The sequence below is a fragment of the Oncorhynchus gorbuscha genome, linkage group LG23 (assembly GCF_021184085.1).
Source record: "Oncorhynchus gorbuscha isolate QuinsamMale2020 ecotype Even-year linkage group LG23, OgorEven_v1.0, whole genome shotgun sequence".
NCBI lineage: Eukaryota > Metazoa > Chordata > Actinopteri > Salmoniformes > Salmonidae > Oncorhynchus > Oncorhynchus gorbuscha.
The window spans coordinates 24,754,959-24,771,550 of record NC_060195.1 but is presented as its reverse complement, the minus strand read 5'-3'; the positions used below and the strand labels follow the sequence as shown (position 1 = coordinate 24,771,550).

Here is a 16,592-nt window from a genome sequence, read left to right as displayed (position 1 = left end):
TAGAATATGCATATAATTGACAGCTTAGGATAGAAAACACTCTAAAGTTTCCAAAACTTCCAATATTGTCTGTGAGTACAACAGAACTGATATTGCAGGCGAAAGCCTGAGAAAAATCCAATCAGGAAGGGACTCTTATTTAGAAAGCTCTGCGTTCCTATGTGTCCCTATTGAGCAGTGAATGAGATATCAACCAGATTCTTTTTCTATGGCTTCTTTTTCTATGGCTTCCCTAATGTGTCTAGTGTCACAATACATAGTTTCAGGCTTTTATTTTGAAAAATGAGCCTGAACGACAACATTGCGTCAGTGGTCAGCTGGAGGCTCTCAGAGTGTTTTGTGCGTAAAAGACAAATGCGGACATTGTTTCTCTCTTTCCTACTAAGAAGCCACCTGTCCTGGTTGATATATTATCGAATAGATATTTGAAAAACACCTTGAGGATTGATTATAAAAAACGTTTGCCATGTTTCTGTTGATATTATGGATCTAATTTGGAATATTTTTCGGCGTTGTCGTGACCGCAGTTTCCGGTGGATTTCTCAACCAAACGTGAAGTACAAACGGAGGTGTTTCGGCTATAAAAATAATCTTTATGGGACAAAATGAACATTTGCTGTCTAACTGGGAGTCTCGTGAGTGAAAACATCCGAAGCTCGTCAAAGGTAAACGATTTAATTTGATTGCTTTTCTGATTTTCGTGACCAAGCTGCCTGCTGCTAGCTAGGCATAATGCTATGCTAGGCTATCGATAAACTTACACAAATGCTTGTCTTGCTTTGGCTGTAAAGCATAACTTCAAAATCCGAGATGACAGGGTGATTAATGCTAAGCTGTGTTTCAATATATTTCACTTGTGATTTCATGAATATTAATATTTTCTAGTAATATTTTTTGTCCGTTGTGTTATGCTAATTAATGTCAGTTGATGACAATTCTCCCGGATACGGGAGAGGGAGTTCCAAAAGTTAAGATAGTCTTTTTTTATAGACCAAATCATCCTCTCTGCCACAACAAATTAATTCACTGGCCTTGTTACGAAAAAAAGCCATCATTGACGCATTTAATCACCATTGTATTTATCTCTTTGAAAGAACTTCTAAGCCTATTCACAATGGCATTGAGTTGCATGCTGATCAGGGAAACTTGCTGAATGATCAAAGAAATTATAGTCAAAGTTTTCATTTTAGGATATTTACTGAAAAATAAGTCCTGGATGCTTTGCTAGCAATAGACAACAAGAAATCCACAGGGGTCTGCTTAACCGCTCTATTTTAACAAAGCTAACGCAATTACACAATGGTTGGCGGTAGCGCTATAGGTTTGGGGTGGTGTCAGAAATATTTTAGCTATTTTCACAACCACAATTATCAGCTCAGTTGCTGCCGTTGGCGTGAATGGGCTGGGTTTTGATGAATAAACAAGTTGTGGGTGTGTCGAGGCTTGGCCCCTCACTGGTCAATCAGAACATGCTCAATGGCAAAATATGTGGTTGCTTTAAGTTGTGTATTTAAGGTCTTTTATGTTCTGCCTTGGAATCAACTCCAATTCCAATGTTAGTCCGTTATAGTTTGTTAAACAGCTTACAGAAACTAAATAACAAAATGTAGACCTATCCCATCTTTGCTAAATATGTTAACTTGAATCTATTTGCAGTCAACATTGTTTTAAGTAATTTCATGACTTCAATGTGGAAATATACAGTGTACATAACATTCACACTGATAGGGGCTATGCCTACAGTAAATAGCATTATGGCTGAGCATGAACATGCCAAATGTTGTCAATAAGCAAGATTAAATTCATTACTCACAAGGCCTAAAAAGAGAGTAAATAATACAAATAAAATGTTAAACAAAACAACTTATTTTAAATAAGCTATGTCTAAATACACATACAGCCACCATAATCATTTCCTGTGGGCATGTAATACTAAAACTACGCAGAATATGGAGGGTTTTACATACATCCAAACTTTCCAAGGAGAATAAGAGTACCTCTTCCCAGCTGCCCACTGCACTGAGACCAGGAAAGACTGTCACCACTGATAATCGAGAATTTCAATAAGCAATTCTCTACGGCCCGGCCATGCTTTCCACCTAGCTACCCCAACCCCGGCCAACAGATCTGCACCCCCCCGCAGCAACTGGCCCAAGCCCCAAGCCAAGCCCCCCCCCTGCGCTTCTCCTTCACCCAAATCCAGACAGCATATAATCTGAAAGAGCTGCAAAATTTGGATCCCTACAAATCAGTTGGGCTCCTCACTTCCTAAAATCATCGACTGCCATTGTTGCAACCCCCATTACTAGTCTGTTCAACCTCTCTTTCATATCGTCTGAGATTCCTGAAGATCGGAAAGCGGCCGGGGTCATCCCCCCTCTTCAAAGGGGGAGACACTCTAGACCCAAACTGTTACAGACCTATATCCATCCTGCCCTGCCTCTCTAAAGTCTTCGAAAGCCAAGTGAACAAACAGATCACTGACCATTTTGAATCCCACCGTACCTTCGCCGCTATGCAATCTGGTTTCCGAGCTGGTCACGGGTGCTCCTCAGCCACGCTCAAGGTCCTAAACGATATCATAACCGCCATCGATAAAAGACAGTACTGTGCAGCCGTCTTCATCGACCTGGCCAAGGCTTTCGACTCTGTCAATCACCGTATTCTTATCGGCAGACTCAACAGCCTTGGTTTCTCTAATGACTGCCTTGCCTGGTTCACCTACTACTTCTCAGATAGAGTTCAGTGTGTCAAATCAGAGGGCCTGTTGTCCGGACCTCTGGAAGTCTCTATGGGGGTACCACAGAGTTCAATTCTCAGGCCGACTCTTTTCTCCTCCAAACGAGCTTCAATGCCATACAACACTCCTTCCGTGGCCTCCAACTGCTCTGAAATGCTAGTAAAACTAAATGCATGCTCTTCAACCGATTGCTGCCCGCACCCACCCGCCTGACTAGCATCACTACTCTGGACGGTTCTGACTCAGAATATGTAGGCAACTATAAATACCTAGGTGTCTGGCTAGACTGTAAACTCTCTTTCCAGACTCACATTAAGCATCTCCAATCCAAAGTTAAATCTAGAATCAACTTCCTATTTCGCAACAAATCCTCCTTCACTCATCCTGCCAAACTTACCCTAGTAAAACTGACTATCCTACCGATACTTGACTTTGACGATGTCATTTACAAATTAGCCTCCAAAATTCCACTCAATAAATTGGATGCAGTCTATCACAGTGCCATCTGTTTTGTCACCAACACCCCATATACTACCCACCACTGTGACCTGTATGCTCTCGTTGGCTGGTCCTCGCTACATATTCATCGCCAAACCCACTGGCTCCAGGTCACCTATAAGTCTTTGCTAGGTATAGCTCTGCCTTATCTCAGCCCACTGGTCACCATAGGAACACCCACCCGTAGCACACGCTACACGTTAATCCAAGTAACAATTCCCTGTTTAAGGTCAGTTAGGACCACCACTTAATTTTAAGAATGTGAAATGTCAGAATAATAGTAGAGAGAATAATTTATTTTAGCTTTTATTTCTTTCATCACATTCCCAGTGGGTCAGAAGTTTACATACACTCAATTAGTATTTGGTAGCATTGCCTTTAATTTGTTTAGCTTGGGTCAAATGTTTGGGTAGCCTTCCTCCTGGCAGAGCTGGTGTAACTGAGTCAGGTTTGTAGGCTTCCTTGCTCGCACACACTTTTTCAGTTCTGCCCACAAATTTTCTATAGGATTGAGGTCAGGGCTTTGTGATGGCCACTCCAATACCTTGACTTTGTTGTCCTTAAGCCATTTTGCCACAACTTTGGAAGTATGCTTGGGGTCATTGTCCATTTGGAAGACCCATTTGCAACCAAGCTTTACCTTCTTGACTGACGTCTTGAGATGTTGCTTCAATATATCCACATTTCAAAAGAAATCAGCAAAGAAAAAAAAAGAATTGTAGACCTCCACAATTCTGGTTCATCCTTGGGAGCAATTTCCAAATGCCTGAAGGTACCACGTTCATCTGTACAAACAATAGTATGCAAGTATAAACACCATGAGACCACACAGCCGTCATAACGCTCAGGAAGGAGATGCGTTCTGTCTCTTAGAGATGAACGTACTTTGGTGTGAAAAGTGCAAATCAATCCCAGAAAAACAGCAAAGGACCTTGTGAAGATGCTGGAGGAAACAGGTACAAAAGTATTTATATTCACAGTAAAACGAGTCCTATATCGACATAACATGAAAGGCCAATCCTATGAAAAATTTGTGGGCAGAACTGACAAAGCTTGTGTGAGCAAGGAGGCCTACAACCTGACTCAGTTACACCATCTCTGTCAGGAGGAATGGGCCAAATTCACCCAACTTATTGTGGGAAGCTTGTGGAAGGCTACCCAAAATGTTTGACCCAAGTTAAAAATTTTAATGGCAATGCTACCAAATACTAATTGAGTGTATGTAAACTTCTGACCCACTGGCAATGTGATGAAAGAAATAAAAGCTGAAATAAATAATTCTCTATACTATTGTTCTGACATTTCACACTCTTAAAATAAAGTGGTGATCCTAACCGACCAAAGACAGGGACTTTTTACTAGGATTAAATGCCAGGAATTGTGAAAAACTGAGTTTAAATGTATTTGGCTAAAGTGTATGTAAACTTCCGACATCAACTGTAATCTACAGTACTAAATCCATGTGTATGTATAGTGTGTGTCACGAATCCCGCCGAAGATGGTGCCTCTTCCTGTTCGGGCGGCGCTCGGCGGTCGTCGTCGCCGGCCTACTAGCTGCCATCGATTCCCTTTCCTTTTGTTTCTGTTAGTTGGGTCTAATTGGTTACATCTCTTTTGAGTGTAGTTTTGTTTGTAGGCTATTTAAGGGCACTAGGCCCGCTGGTTATTGTGCGGGCTTGTTCTCTGTTTTATGGTGTTGGTTGATTATTGTGATCTCTATTTTTCCGGACAGTTTTAGTCCTTTTTATTTGGACGGGTTGTTTCATGCGCCCTTGTGTTTTCCATGTCCGTTTTTCCGCTGTCATTGGAATAAAAGATCCACGTACAGAACTACCTGCTCTCTGCGCTTGACTCCTCCACCCACCAATCATAGAAGTCATAACAGTGTGTATGTTATCGTGTGTCTGTGCCAATGTCTATGTTGCTTCACAGTCCCCACTGTTACATAAGGTGTTTTTTAATCTGTTTTTTAAAATCTAATTTTACTGCTTGCGTCAGTTACTTGATGTGGTCATGGCTCTATGTAGTACTGTGTGCCTCCCATAGTCTGTTCTGGTATGTGAAGAGACCTCTTGTGGCATGTCTTGTGGTCTTGTGGCATGTCTTGTGGGGTGTCTGAGCTGTGTGCCAGTAATTTAGACAGACAGTTTGGTGCATTCAACATGTCAATCAATACCTCTCATAAATAAAAGTAGTGATGAAGTCAATCTCTCCTCCACTTTCAGCCTGGAGAGATTGACATGCACATTATTAGTATTACCTCTCTGTGTACATCCAAGGGCCAGCCGTGCTGCCCTGTTCTGAGCCAATTGCAATTTTTGCAATTTATTTTGTGGCACCTGACCACATAACTGAACAGTAGTCAAGGTGCAACAAAACTAGGGCTTGTAGGACCTGCCTTGTTGATTGTGTTGTTAAGAAGGCAGAGCATCACTTTATTACAGACAGACTTCTCCCCATCTTAGCTATTACTGCATCAATATGTTTTGACCATGACAGTATACAATCTAGGGTTACTCCAAGCAGTTTAGTCATCTCAACTCGCTCAATTTCCACATGATTTATTACAAGATTTAGTTGACTTTTAGAGTTTAGTGAGTGTTTTGTTCAAAATACAATGCTTTTAGTTTTAGAAACATTTAGGGCTAACTTATTCCTTGCCACCCACTCTAAAACAAACAGCAGCTCTTTGTTGAATGTTGCAGTCATTTCAGTCACTGTAGTAGCTGACGTGTATAGTGTTGAGTCATCCACATACATAGACACTCTGGCTTTACTCAAAGTCAGTGGCATGTCGTGTGTAAACTTTTTTTTTAAAGCAGGGGGCCTAAACAGCTACCCTGGGGAATTCCTGATTCTAACTGGATTATATTTGAGAGGCTTCCATTAAAGAAAACCCTCTGTGTTCTGTTAGACAAGTAACTCTTTATCCACATTATAGCAGGGGGTGGTAAAGCCATAACACATACGTTTTTCCAGCAGCAGACTATGATCGATAATGTCAAAAGCTGCACTGAAGTCTAACAAGACATCCCCCAGGCCTGTCAGGTGATTTTAAGTATTGATTGGGGACTTATTTGTGGAGGAATGTAACTGTTTTTCTGGGGGATTTGTGATGTTTTATTTGTGCTTCCCATGACTGTGTTCTTGTATTTTAATGTTTATATATAATGAACAAAAATATATACGCAACATGCAACAATTTTCTAAGATTTTACTGAGTTACAGTTCATATACGGAAATCAATCAATAAATTAATTGGGCCCTAATCTATGGATTTCACATGACTGAGCAGGGTCGCTGTCATGGGTGGGAGGGCATAGGCCCACCCACTTGGGAGCCAGGCCCAGCCAACCACAGAAGGGCTTTATTACAGACATAAATCTCCTTAGTTTCATTAGCTGTCCAGTTTGCTAGTCTCAGACATCCCACAGGTGAAAAAGCTAGATGTAGAGATCCTGGGCTGGCGTGGTTACACGCGGTCTGCGGTTGTAAGGCGGGTTGGACAGACTGCCAAATTCTCTAAAACAATGTTGGAGGCAGCTTATGGTAGAGAGATTAACATTCAATTCTCTGACAACAGCTCTGGTGGACATTCCTGCAGTCCGCATGCCAATTGCACACTCCCTCAAAAATGGAGACATCTGTGGCATTGTGTTGTGTAACAAAATTGCACATTTTATAGTGGCCTTTTATTGTCCCCAACACAAGGTGCACCTGTGTAATTACTATGCTTTTTAATATGCCAGGTGGATGGATTCTCGTGACAAAGGAGAAATGCTCACTATCAGGAATGTAAACAAATTTGTTCACAGAATTGGAGAGAAATAAGCTTTTTGTGCGTATGGAACATTTCTGGGAACTTTTATTTCATCTCATGAAACATGGGACCAACAATTTACATGTTGAGTTTATATTTTTGTAAATGTGATGATATGTCAGTTTTGAATATTTAATAAATTTGGAAAAACATCTAAAAACCTGTTTTTCCTTTGTCATTATGTGATATTGTGTGTAGATTGATGAGGAAAAAAAACTATTTAATACATTTTTGAATAAGGCTGTAATGTATCAAAATTTGGAAAAGGTCAAGGGGTCTGAATACTTTGTGTGTGTGTGTGTGTGTGTGTGTGTGTGTGTGTGTGTGTGTGTGTGTGTGTGTGTGTGTGTGTTTGTTTGTTGGCACTCACTGGGACTGTGGCCCACTGGGCTCTGAGGGGGAGAGATCTGCAGCAGCCTGGGGTCTATGAAGGGAGTGAAGGAGGAGGACGAGTTGCTTTTCCCTGGAGGACAGTTTACAGGTTCCTGCAAATGCATCCAAAATCAGAATTCATATCAATAAAACATTAAAAAAAACAAATGTCAGATTTCCAGTAGACTTCACATCAATCTTGATGGAATTTCACGTCTACAATAGCTAGGTCATCTCCCCTTAGTGGAGAAAGATACATTGACATCAAATAAAAACCCATTGCTCCAAACCACTTCAGTCTATAAACTATTACTCTTAAACATTCCATGACCTTCTGGAGAAGTTATAGCCTACTAATAGACATTCAGCCTACAGAGAGTTTATAGCTATATGTGAACTCACGTCAGAATGTGGTCCTCGTCTGCTCGGAGACTGGGGGTAGATGACGTCATGTGGGCCGTGCTGAGCCATGGGCTCATGGGCCGGGCTCTTCTGCAGGAGATCAGGGAGAAGGTAATTCTCATTGCATTCTGATCCTATAGCAATGAGCCTGTGTAGTGGCTGGCCACTCTTAAGGCCTGATGCCACGCTGCTCTGCTAAGAGAAGAGGCACAGCAAACAGCAGTATAATGCCTCGTTACTAATGCTTGCCTGCCTGTCTGACGTGAGTCATGTAACTCTGTATTCACAGTGTCACAGCAGCACTGTGTGGAGGAACAACAGCAGCATCTACAAAAAGAGTGTCATATGGCAGGTAGGCACTGTTTGGGTTTCCATGACACTAAGTGTCCAATGACAGTCAAGGCGTTGTTTGAAGGGAAGTGGGAGAGGTAAACAAGGATATCAAGCCCTGTTTACACCATACCAAGTGGCATTGCATTCATTACTGGAGGTGGAGGAGGCTCTAAGGGGGCTGTGGGAGAGCAGCATCAATGGAGGTGGGGGAGGCTCTAAGGGGGCTGTGGGAGAGCAGCATCAATGGAGGTGGCGGAGGCTCTGAGGGGGCTGTGGGAGAGCAGCATCAATGGAGGTGGAGGTGGGGAGGCTCTTAGGGGGCTGTGGTAGAGCAGCATCAATGGAGGTGGAGGAGGCTCTGAGGGGGCTGTGGGAGAGCAGCATCAATGGAGGTGGAGGAGGCTCTGAGGTGGCTGTGGGAGAGCAGCATCAATGGAGGTGGAGGAGGCTCTGAGGGGGCTGTGGGAGAGCAGCATCAATGGAGGTGGAGGAGGCTCTGAGGGGGCTGTGGGAGAGCAGCATCAATGGAGGTGGAGGAGGCTCTGAGGTGGCTGTGGGAGAGCAGCATCAATGGAGGTGGAGGAGGCTCTGAGGGGGCTGTGGGAGAGCAGCATCAATGGAGGTGGAGGAGGCTCTGAGGTGGCTGTGGGAGAGTAGTATCCTCAATGGAGGTGGCGGAGGTTCTGAGGGGGCTGTGGGAGAGCAGCATCATCACTGGGCTCTGCTCTGCTCCATGTACAGATGGAGGATATAAATTTGAGCCAGTTTACTAAAGCAGTAAAATAATCATCTGAACATGTGAACATTCATAGACATTTTTATAGGGGCTTTTCATAATAGAAAATCAAGTCTGAAATTTCAAAGTGGAAATTACAGTCGTGGCCAAAAGTTTTGAGAATAACACAAATATTAATTTCTACAAAGTCTGCTGCTTCAGTGTCTTTAGATATTTTTTGTCAGATGTTACAATGGAATACTGAAGTATAATTACAAGCATTTCATAAGTGTCAAAGGCTTTTATTGACAATTATATGAAGTTGATGCAAAGAGTCAATAGTTGTGGTGTTGACCCTTCTTATTCAAGACCTCTGCAAACTGCCATGGTATGCTGTCAATTAACTTCTGTTCTACATCCTGACTGATGGCAGCCCATTCTTGCATAATCAATGCTTGGAATTTGTAAGAATATGTGGGTTGTTATTTGTCCACCCGCCTCTTGAGGATTGACCACAAGTGCTTCATCATGCTGGAAAAGGCATTGTTCGTCACCAAACTGTTCCTGGATGGTTGGGAGAAGTTGCTCTCGGAGGATGTGTTGGTACCATTCTTTATTCATGGCTGTGTTCTTAAGCAAAATTGTGAGTGAGCCCACTCCCTTGGCTGAGAAGCAACCCCACACATGAATGGTCTCAGGATGCTTTACTGTTGGCCTGACACAGGACTGACGGTTTCGCTCACCTTGTCTTCTACGGACAAGCTTTTTTCCGGATGCCCCAAACAATCGGGAAGGGGATTCATCAGAGAGAAAATTACTTTACCCCAGTCCTCATGAGTCCTTAGTTTGTCCCTGATGTTTTTCCTGGAGAGAAGTGGCTTCTTTGCTGCCCTTCTTGACACCAGGCCATCCTCCAAAAGTCTTTGCCTCACTGTGTGTCACATTCTGACCTTTATTTCCTTTGTTTTGTCATTATTTAGTATGGTCAGGGCGTGAGTTGGGGTGGGCAGTCTATGTTTGTTTTTCTATGATTTGGGATTTCTATGTTTCGGCCTAGTATGGTTCTCAATCAGAGGCAGGTGTCATTAGTTGTCTCTGATTGAGAATCATACTTAGGTAGCCTGGGTTGCACTGTTTGTTTGTGGGTGATTGTCTATGTTAGTGGCTTGTGTCAGCACAGGTCTCATTTGTAGCTTCACGGTTGTCATTGGTTTATTGTTTTTGTATAGTGTTGCAGTGTTCAGTGTTTTCTTTATTAAAATTCACAATGAACACATACCACGCCACATTTTGGTCCTCTGATCCTTCTCGCCTCTCCTCTTCAGATGAAGAGGAGGAAGACCGTGACACTGTGTGTGCAGATGCACTCACACCTGCCTGCTGCCATTCCTGAGCAAGCTCTGTACTGGTGGTGCCCCGATCCCACAGCTGAATCAACTTTAGGAGACGGCCCTGGCGCTTGCTGGACTTTCTTGGGGCTCTGAAGCCTTCTTCACAACAACTGAACCGCTCTCCTTGAAGTTCTTGATGATCCGATAAATGGTTGATTTAGGTGCAATCTTACTGGCAGCAATATCCTTGCCTGTGAAGCCCTTTTTCTGCAAAGCAATGATGACGGCACGTGTTTCCTTGCAGGTAACCGTGGTTGACAGAGGAAGAACAATGATTCCAAGCACCACCCTTCTTTTGAAGCTTCCAGTCTGTTATTCGAACTCAATCAGCATGACAAAGAAATCTCCAGCCTTGTCCTCGTCAACACTCACACCTGTGTTAACGGGAGAATCACTGACATGATGTCAGCTGGTCCTTTTGTGGCAGGGCTGAAATGCAGTGGAATTTTTTTGGGGTGGGGGTTTCAGTTCATTTGCATGGCAAAGAGGGACTTTGCAATTCATCTGATCGCTATTCATAACATTCTGGAGTATATGCAAATTGCCATCATACAAACTGAGGCAGCAGACTTGTGAAAATTAATATTTGTGTCTTTCTCAAAACTTTTGGCCACGACTGTACAAACTTCAGAAGCCTTTTAAAATCTCAAATACAAAAGTTGTCCTGAAACAGGGTGATCAAATTGGTTATTAGTTAGTAGCATCTGCTCCATGTGTTAGTTAGTATGCACAAAGTGCCCTTTAGTGTTTGTCATGAAAATGACCCATGCGGGACTGGTGACAACCCTGAGCTCAAGTGGCTCTGGGTTCATCCCAAATGACACTCTAATCCATATTTAGTGCACTACCTTTGACCACCACAAATTAGCAGAGTTCATGGAAACCATGATGATGTGGCTGGTGACTCTTTGCTTCTTGAAAGTCCAATATCTTGAAAACTTGACTACTGAAATGCAAAACATTTTGGCACTGTATCAACAGTGGACTAATGAAAAAAATACCAACAGATAGTTTTGAGTGGATTTTCACTTTAAGCAACCTATTACTCTGATATAATGAAGATGACACTGTAGTATGAACCAGAATCGACTGAAACTATTCATCTGTTTTCTAACTATATATCCATTAAAAGCATTTAACATATTTATGTTCAATGTTGAGAGTTTGAGGAAGATTTGGTCTGAGTTTCCATCAAGTACAGAATTAATATCAGTGACAAGCGAGCTGTGTTGGTAAGGAAAGTAGCTGGCTGTGTTGGGAAGGAAAGCAGCTAGCTGTGTTGGTAAGGAAAGCAGCTGGCTGTGTTGGTAAGAAAAGTAGCTGGCTGTGTTGGGAGGGAAAGTAGCTGGCTCTGTTGGTAAGGAAAGCAGCTAGCTGTGTTGGTAAGGAAAGCAGCTGGCTGTGTTGGTAAGGAAAGCAGCTGGCTGTGTTGGTAAGGTAAGCAGCTGGCTGTGTTGGGAAGGAAAGCAGCTAGCTGTGTTGGTAAGGAAAGCAGCTGGCTGTGTTGGTAAGGAAAGCAGCTGGCTGTGTTGGTAAGGTAAGCAGCTGGCTGTGTTGGGAAGGAAAGCAGCTAGATTAGCTCTCAAAGTTAATAAGTGAGTACTTTTCCACTCCAAAATGTCCCAAAGAGGTCGTAATGTATGGATGAGGTGTATGTATACCGGGGTCTGGTTAAGATTATGGTGGGGCTGCAGGACAATCCCATCAGGGGCTCCACGGAAGAACATTCCTTTCCCATTCAACGGAGACCTGGAGAAACAGACAACAGCAGTCAGATAGCAGTGTTTTAATGGATAATGCTCTTGTTTTTTGCTCTGTATGTTTTTTGAAAAGTATCAAATAAAATCAATTAATCAATAAATCAATCGAGGTGAACCCACCGGGTTTTCTCATCATCATCACTACTCCCAACTTCATCGCTAGAAGAGGAGTACTCTGTTGCCTTGACAAACGGACTGAGATTAGACGTAAACCCAGAGAAGTGGCCGAAACCCTGAGAGAGAAACACAGAGAATCACATCAGAGATAGAACACCAGACATCAGGGATAGAACACCAGACATCATATAGAGAACACCAGACATCATATAGAGAACACCAGACATCAGAGATAAAACACCAGACATCAGAGTAGGAACACCAGACATCAGAGATAGAACACCAGACATCAGAGTAAGAACACCAGACATCAGAGTAGGAACACCAGACATCAGAGTAGGAACACCAGACATCAGAGATAGAACACCAGACATCATATAGAGAACACCAGAAATCATGGATAGAACACCAGACATCAGAGATAGAACACCAGACATCAGAGATAGAACACCAGACATCATATAGAGAACACCAGAAATCATGGATAGAACACCAGACATCAGAGATAGAACACCAGACATCAGAGATAAAAAACAGACATGAGAGATAGAACACTAGACATCATGGATAGAACACCAGACATCATGGATAGAACACCAGACATCATATAGAGAACACCAGAAATCATGGATAGAACACCAGACATCAGAGATAGAACACCATAGAACAGACATCATATAGAGAACACCAGAAATCATGGATAGAACACATCAGACATCATATAGAGAACACCAGACATCATGGATAGAACACCAGACATCATCATGGATAGAACACCAGACATCATGGATAGAACACCAGAAATCATGGATAGAACACCAGACATCATATAGAGAACACCAGAAATCATGGATAGAACACCAGACATCATATAGAGAACACCAGAAATCATGGATAGAACACCAGACATCATATAGAGAACACCAGAAATCATGGATAGAACACCAGACATCAGAGATAGAACACCAGACATCAGAGATAGACCATCAGACATCATATAGAGAACACCAGAAATCATGGATAGAACACCAGACATCAGAGATAGAACACCAGACATCAGAGATAGAACACCAGACATCAGAGATAGAACACCAGACATCAGAGATAGAACACCAGACATCATATAGAGAACACCAGAAATCATGGATAGAACACCAGACATCAGAGATAGAACACCAGACATCATGGATAGAACACCAGACATCATGGATAGAACACCAGACATCAGAGATAGAACACCAGACATCAGAGATAGACCATCAGACATCATATAGAGAACACCAGAAATCATGGATAGAACACCAGACATCAGAGATAGAACACCAGACATCAGAGATAGAACACCAGACATCAGAGTTCCTGAGACAGACAGTCAGACAGGCACACAGACAGGCAGGCAGGCAGGCAGACATGATTATGAAATAATACAGGACTGCTAATGCTAATCCAATACAGGAATAATTGTCAGTCCACATGAAGATGACAAGCAGGTATATGTTATTGAATAAAACACAATGACACAATGTGTCCTTTGGAGGGAATCAGAGACAGGACAGGACACCTCTGCTTCCCGTCGGAATGACCTGAATCTTAAATGGCATACTGTACCTCTAATCTCCAATCATTAGGACTAGTCATAACATGCAATATTTAGTTTAGAACAGATATGCAAGAATAATACACTATTTAGACATAAAGTTGAGTCAGAGGAGGAATTACAGCATTCTTAGTTTTGATGAAAGCAAACACAGATGTGAGAGATGGTCATACGGATTCTCCTCTTTCACATCCAGAGCTAATCGGATTCATCTGTTCCTTACAGTAATGTTTTTCAAACCAAACAGTAACAAACAACAGTAACTGACATCTGACAAACGTAGAGATGAGACCAACATGATGGCCTTCAAGCTCGGTGACCAAGATGTAAAGTGTTACAGATGTCAGTATTTTCCAGAACCACAGGGCAACGGGAGCCAATAAAGAAAATAACAACTTGTCCCACGACAACAATTATGACAATCATGGCTGAAAACTACATTTTAAATCTGACGTATACTAGATGTGGAATCGTGTTCTAGATGCTAGGATGGTGACAGAAGACAGATACTTACATGTTGCTGAAGAAGGGCTCCAGGAGAATTCTCCTTAGACTTCTTGTACTGCTGAAGACGGCTCTGCAGCAGAGGGCTCTCCAGCTTGAAGTAACCTGATAGAGTCAAAAGACATGTTTCAAATCTCCCATCTCACTATGTTGTACACTCTTGCTAAATATTACCAGAGCCATTCAGATACTGTAGTTAGCTTTGGTGGCTCATTATGGGAGCTTTCCTCAAACTATATAATGGATTAAAGTTGTCAGTTGCCCCAAGACCTCAGTATGCTGCGTTAATATGATGAGCAAGTCCAGATATGGACTAGGGCATCAGGATATATTGTAAGGGCTTCCTTGTTTTCCCACTGGATTACTTCGTGAAAGCGACAATGTAATGAACTGGTAAAAGACTATAAATGTCAAATTCATTATCATTATTATGTCTCTCTTTGAGCTAATGCTCCATCTTCATGTACATTATAAGATTCCTTTGGAATTTAACCACGACATGTTAGCACATTTATTTACCATATTCGTGAACTGCTTTCTTAAAATTCCTCAGACAAGTAATTGTGAAAAAGGGGATATTTGAACACATTACCCAGCCTTTCTTTCCTTTTTTCCTTCTTATCCAAAAGGCAGTTCTTTTGAGAGTCTACCCATTAATTGTACTGGTTTTCCACACACCCAATCTACGACAGGGCCTGTTGCTCACTAACACACCCCCACTCACACGCTCTCACAAACTCCCACACAGATACAACCTCACCCAATCTCCTTCCCACAAACCCTCACCCACTCACACTCCCTCACCCACCCACACTCCCTCACGCACACTCCCCCTTTCACCAACACCCCCACACCCATACTCCCTCACCGACACCCAGTCACCCACACACCCTCACGTGAAACTTAAAGGCCCAGTGTAGTCAAAAATGTTTGTGTTTTATATACAGTACAATTCAAAAGTTTGGACACACCTACTCATTCAATGGTTTTTCATTATTTTTCCTCTTTCCTACATTGTAGAAGAATAGTGAAGACATCAAAACTATGAAATAACACTTATGGAATCATGTAGTAACCAAAAAAGTGATAAACAAATATATATATTTTATATTTGAGATTCCTCAAAGTAGCCACCCTTTGCCTTGATGACAGTTTTGCACACTCTTGGCATTCTCTCAACCAGCTTCACGAGGTAGTCACCTGGAATGCATTTCAATTAACAGGTGTGCCTTGTAAAAAGTATACAGAAGAAAGCCCTATTTGGTAAAGACCAAGTCCATATTATGGCAAGAACAGCTCAAATAAGCAGAGAAACGACAGTCCATCATTACTTTAAGACATGAAGGTTAGACAATGCGAAAATTTCAAGCTTTAAAAGTTTTCATGTGCAGTCGCAAAAACCATCAAGCGCTATGATGAAACTGGCTCTCATGAGGACCGCCACAGGAAAGGAAGACCCAGAGTTACCTCAGCTGCAGAGGATAAGTTCAGTAGAGTTAACTGCACCTCAGATTGTAGCCCAAATAAATGCCTCACAGAGTTCAAGTAACAGACACTTCTCAACATCAACTGTTCAGAGGAGACTGCGTGAATAGGCCTTCATGGTCAAATTGCTGCAAAAAAAAAAAACACTACTAAAGGATACCAATAATAAGAAGAGACTTGCTTGGGCCAAGAAACACGAGCAATGGACATTAGACCGATGAAAAATCTGTCCTTTGGTCTGATGAGTTCAAATTTGAGATTTTTGGTTCCAACCGCCGTGTCATTGTGAGACCCATAGTAGGTAAACGGATGATCTCTGCATGTGTGGTTCCCACCGTGAAGTATGGAGGAGGAGGTGTGATGGTGTGGGGGTGCTTTGCAGTGACACGATCTGTGATTTATTTAGAATTCAAGGCTCACTTAACCAGCATGGATACCACAGCATTCTGCAGTGATACGCCAGTCCTTCTGGTTTGAGTTTAGTGGGAATATAATTTGTTTTTTAACAGGACAATGACCCAACAAACCTCCAAGCTGTGCAAGGGCTATCCAAGAAGAAGAGTGATGGAGTGCTGCATCAGATGACCTGGCCTCCACACAATTGAGATGGTTTGGGATGAGTTGGACAGCAGAGTGAAGGAAAAGCAGCCAACGAGTGCTCAGCATATATGAGAACACATTCAAGACTATTTGAAAAGCATTCCAGGTGAAGCTGGCTAAGAGAATGCCAAGATTGTGCAAAGCTGTCATCAAGGCTGTCACAGGTTAGAGGTCATCATAGAGTGTTATCCCTGAAGGGCAGGTTTGGGATTATTGGGTTCACCTGGTTTAGGACTATTTAGGTTCCTCTATGGAACT

At 42.4% G+C, this 16,592-nt stretch overlaps 1 protein-coding gene across 6 annotated transcripts in view; it reads right to left on the bottom strand.

The window, feature by feature from the left end:
- LOC124011462 (mitogen-activated protein kinase kinase kinase kinase 4-like) overlaps positions 1-16,592 on the bottom strand; it is a 140,407-nt gene that overhangs the window by 42,010 nt on the left and 81,805 nt on the right. For 4 of the 6 annotated variants that reach the window (XR_006834583.1, XM_046324876.1, XM_046324872.1 and 1 more), the window contains 5 exons: positions 14,260-14,354; positions 12,152-12,264; positions 11,933-12,020; positions 7,833-8,027; positions 7,429-7,543 (listed from right to left, as the gene is read on the bottom strand). Coding sequence is in view for 5 of the 6 variants with exons in the window: in XM_046324876.1 (XP_046180832.1) it covers positions 7,429-7,543; positions 7,833-8,027; positions 11,933-12,020; positions 12,152-12,264; positions 14,260-14,354 (606 nt within the window). In the remaining variant the exon portion in view is untranslated. The remainder of the gene's footprint in view (positions 1-7,428; positions 7,544-7,832; positions 8,028-11,932; positions 12,021-12,151; positions 12,265-14,259; positions 14,355-16,592) is intronic. The other 2 variants (XM_046324873.1, XM_046324875.1) reach the window with 2 other exon arrangements.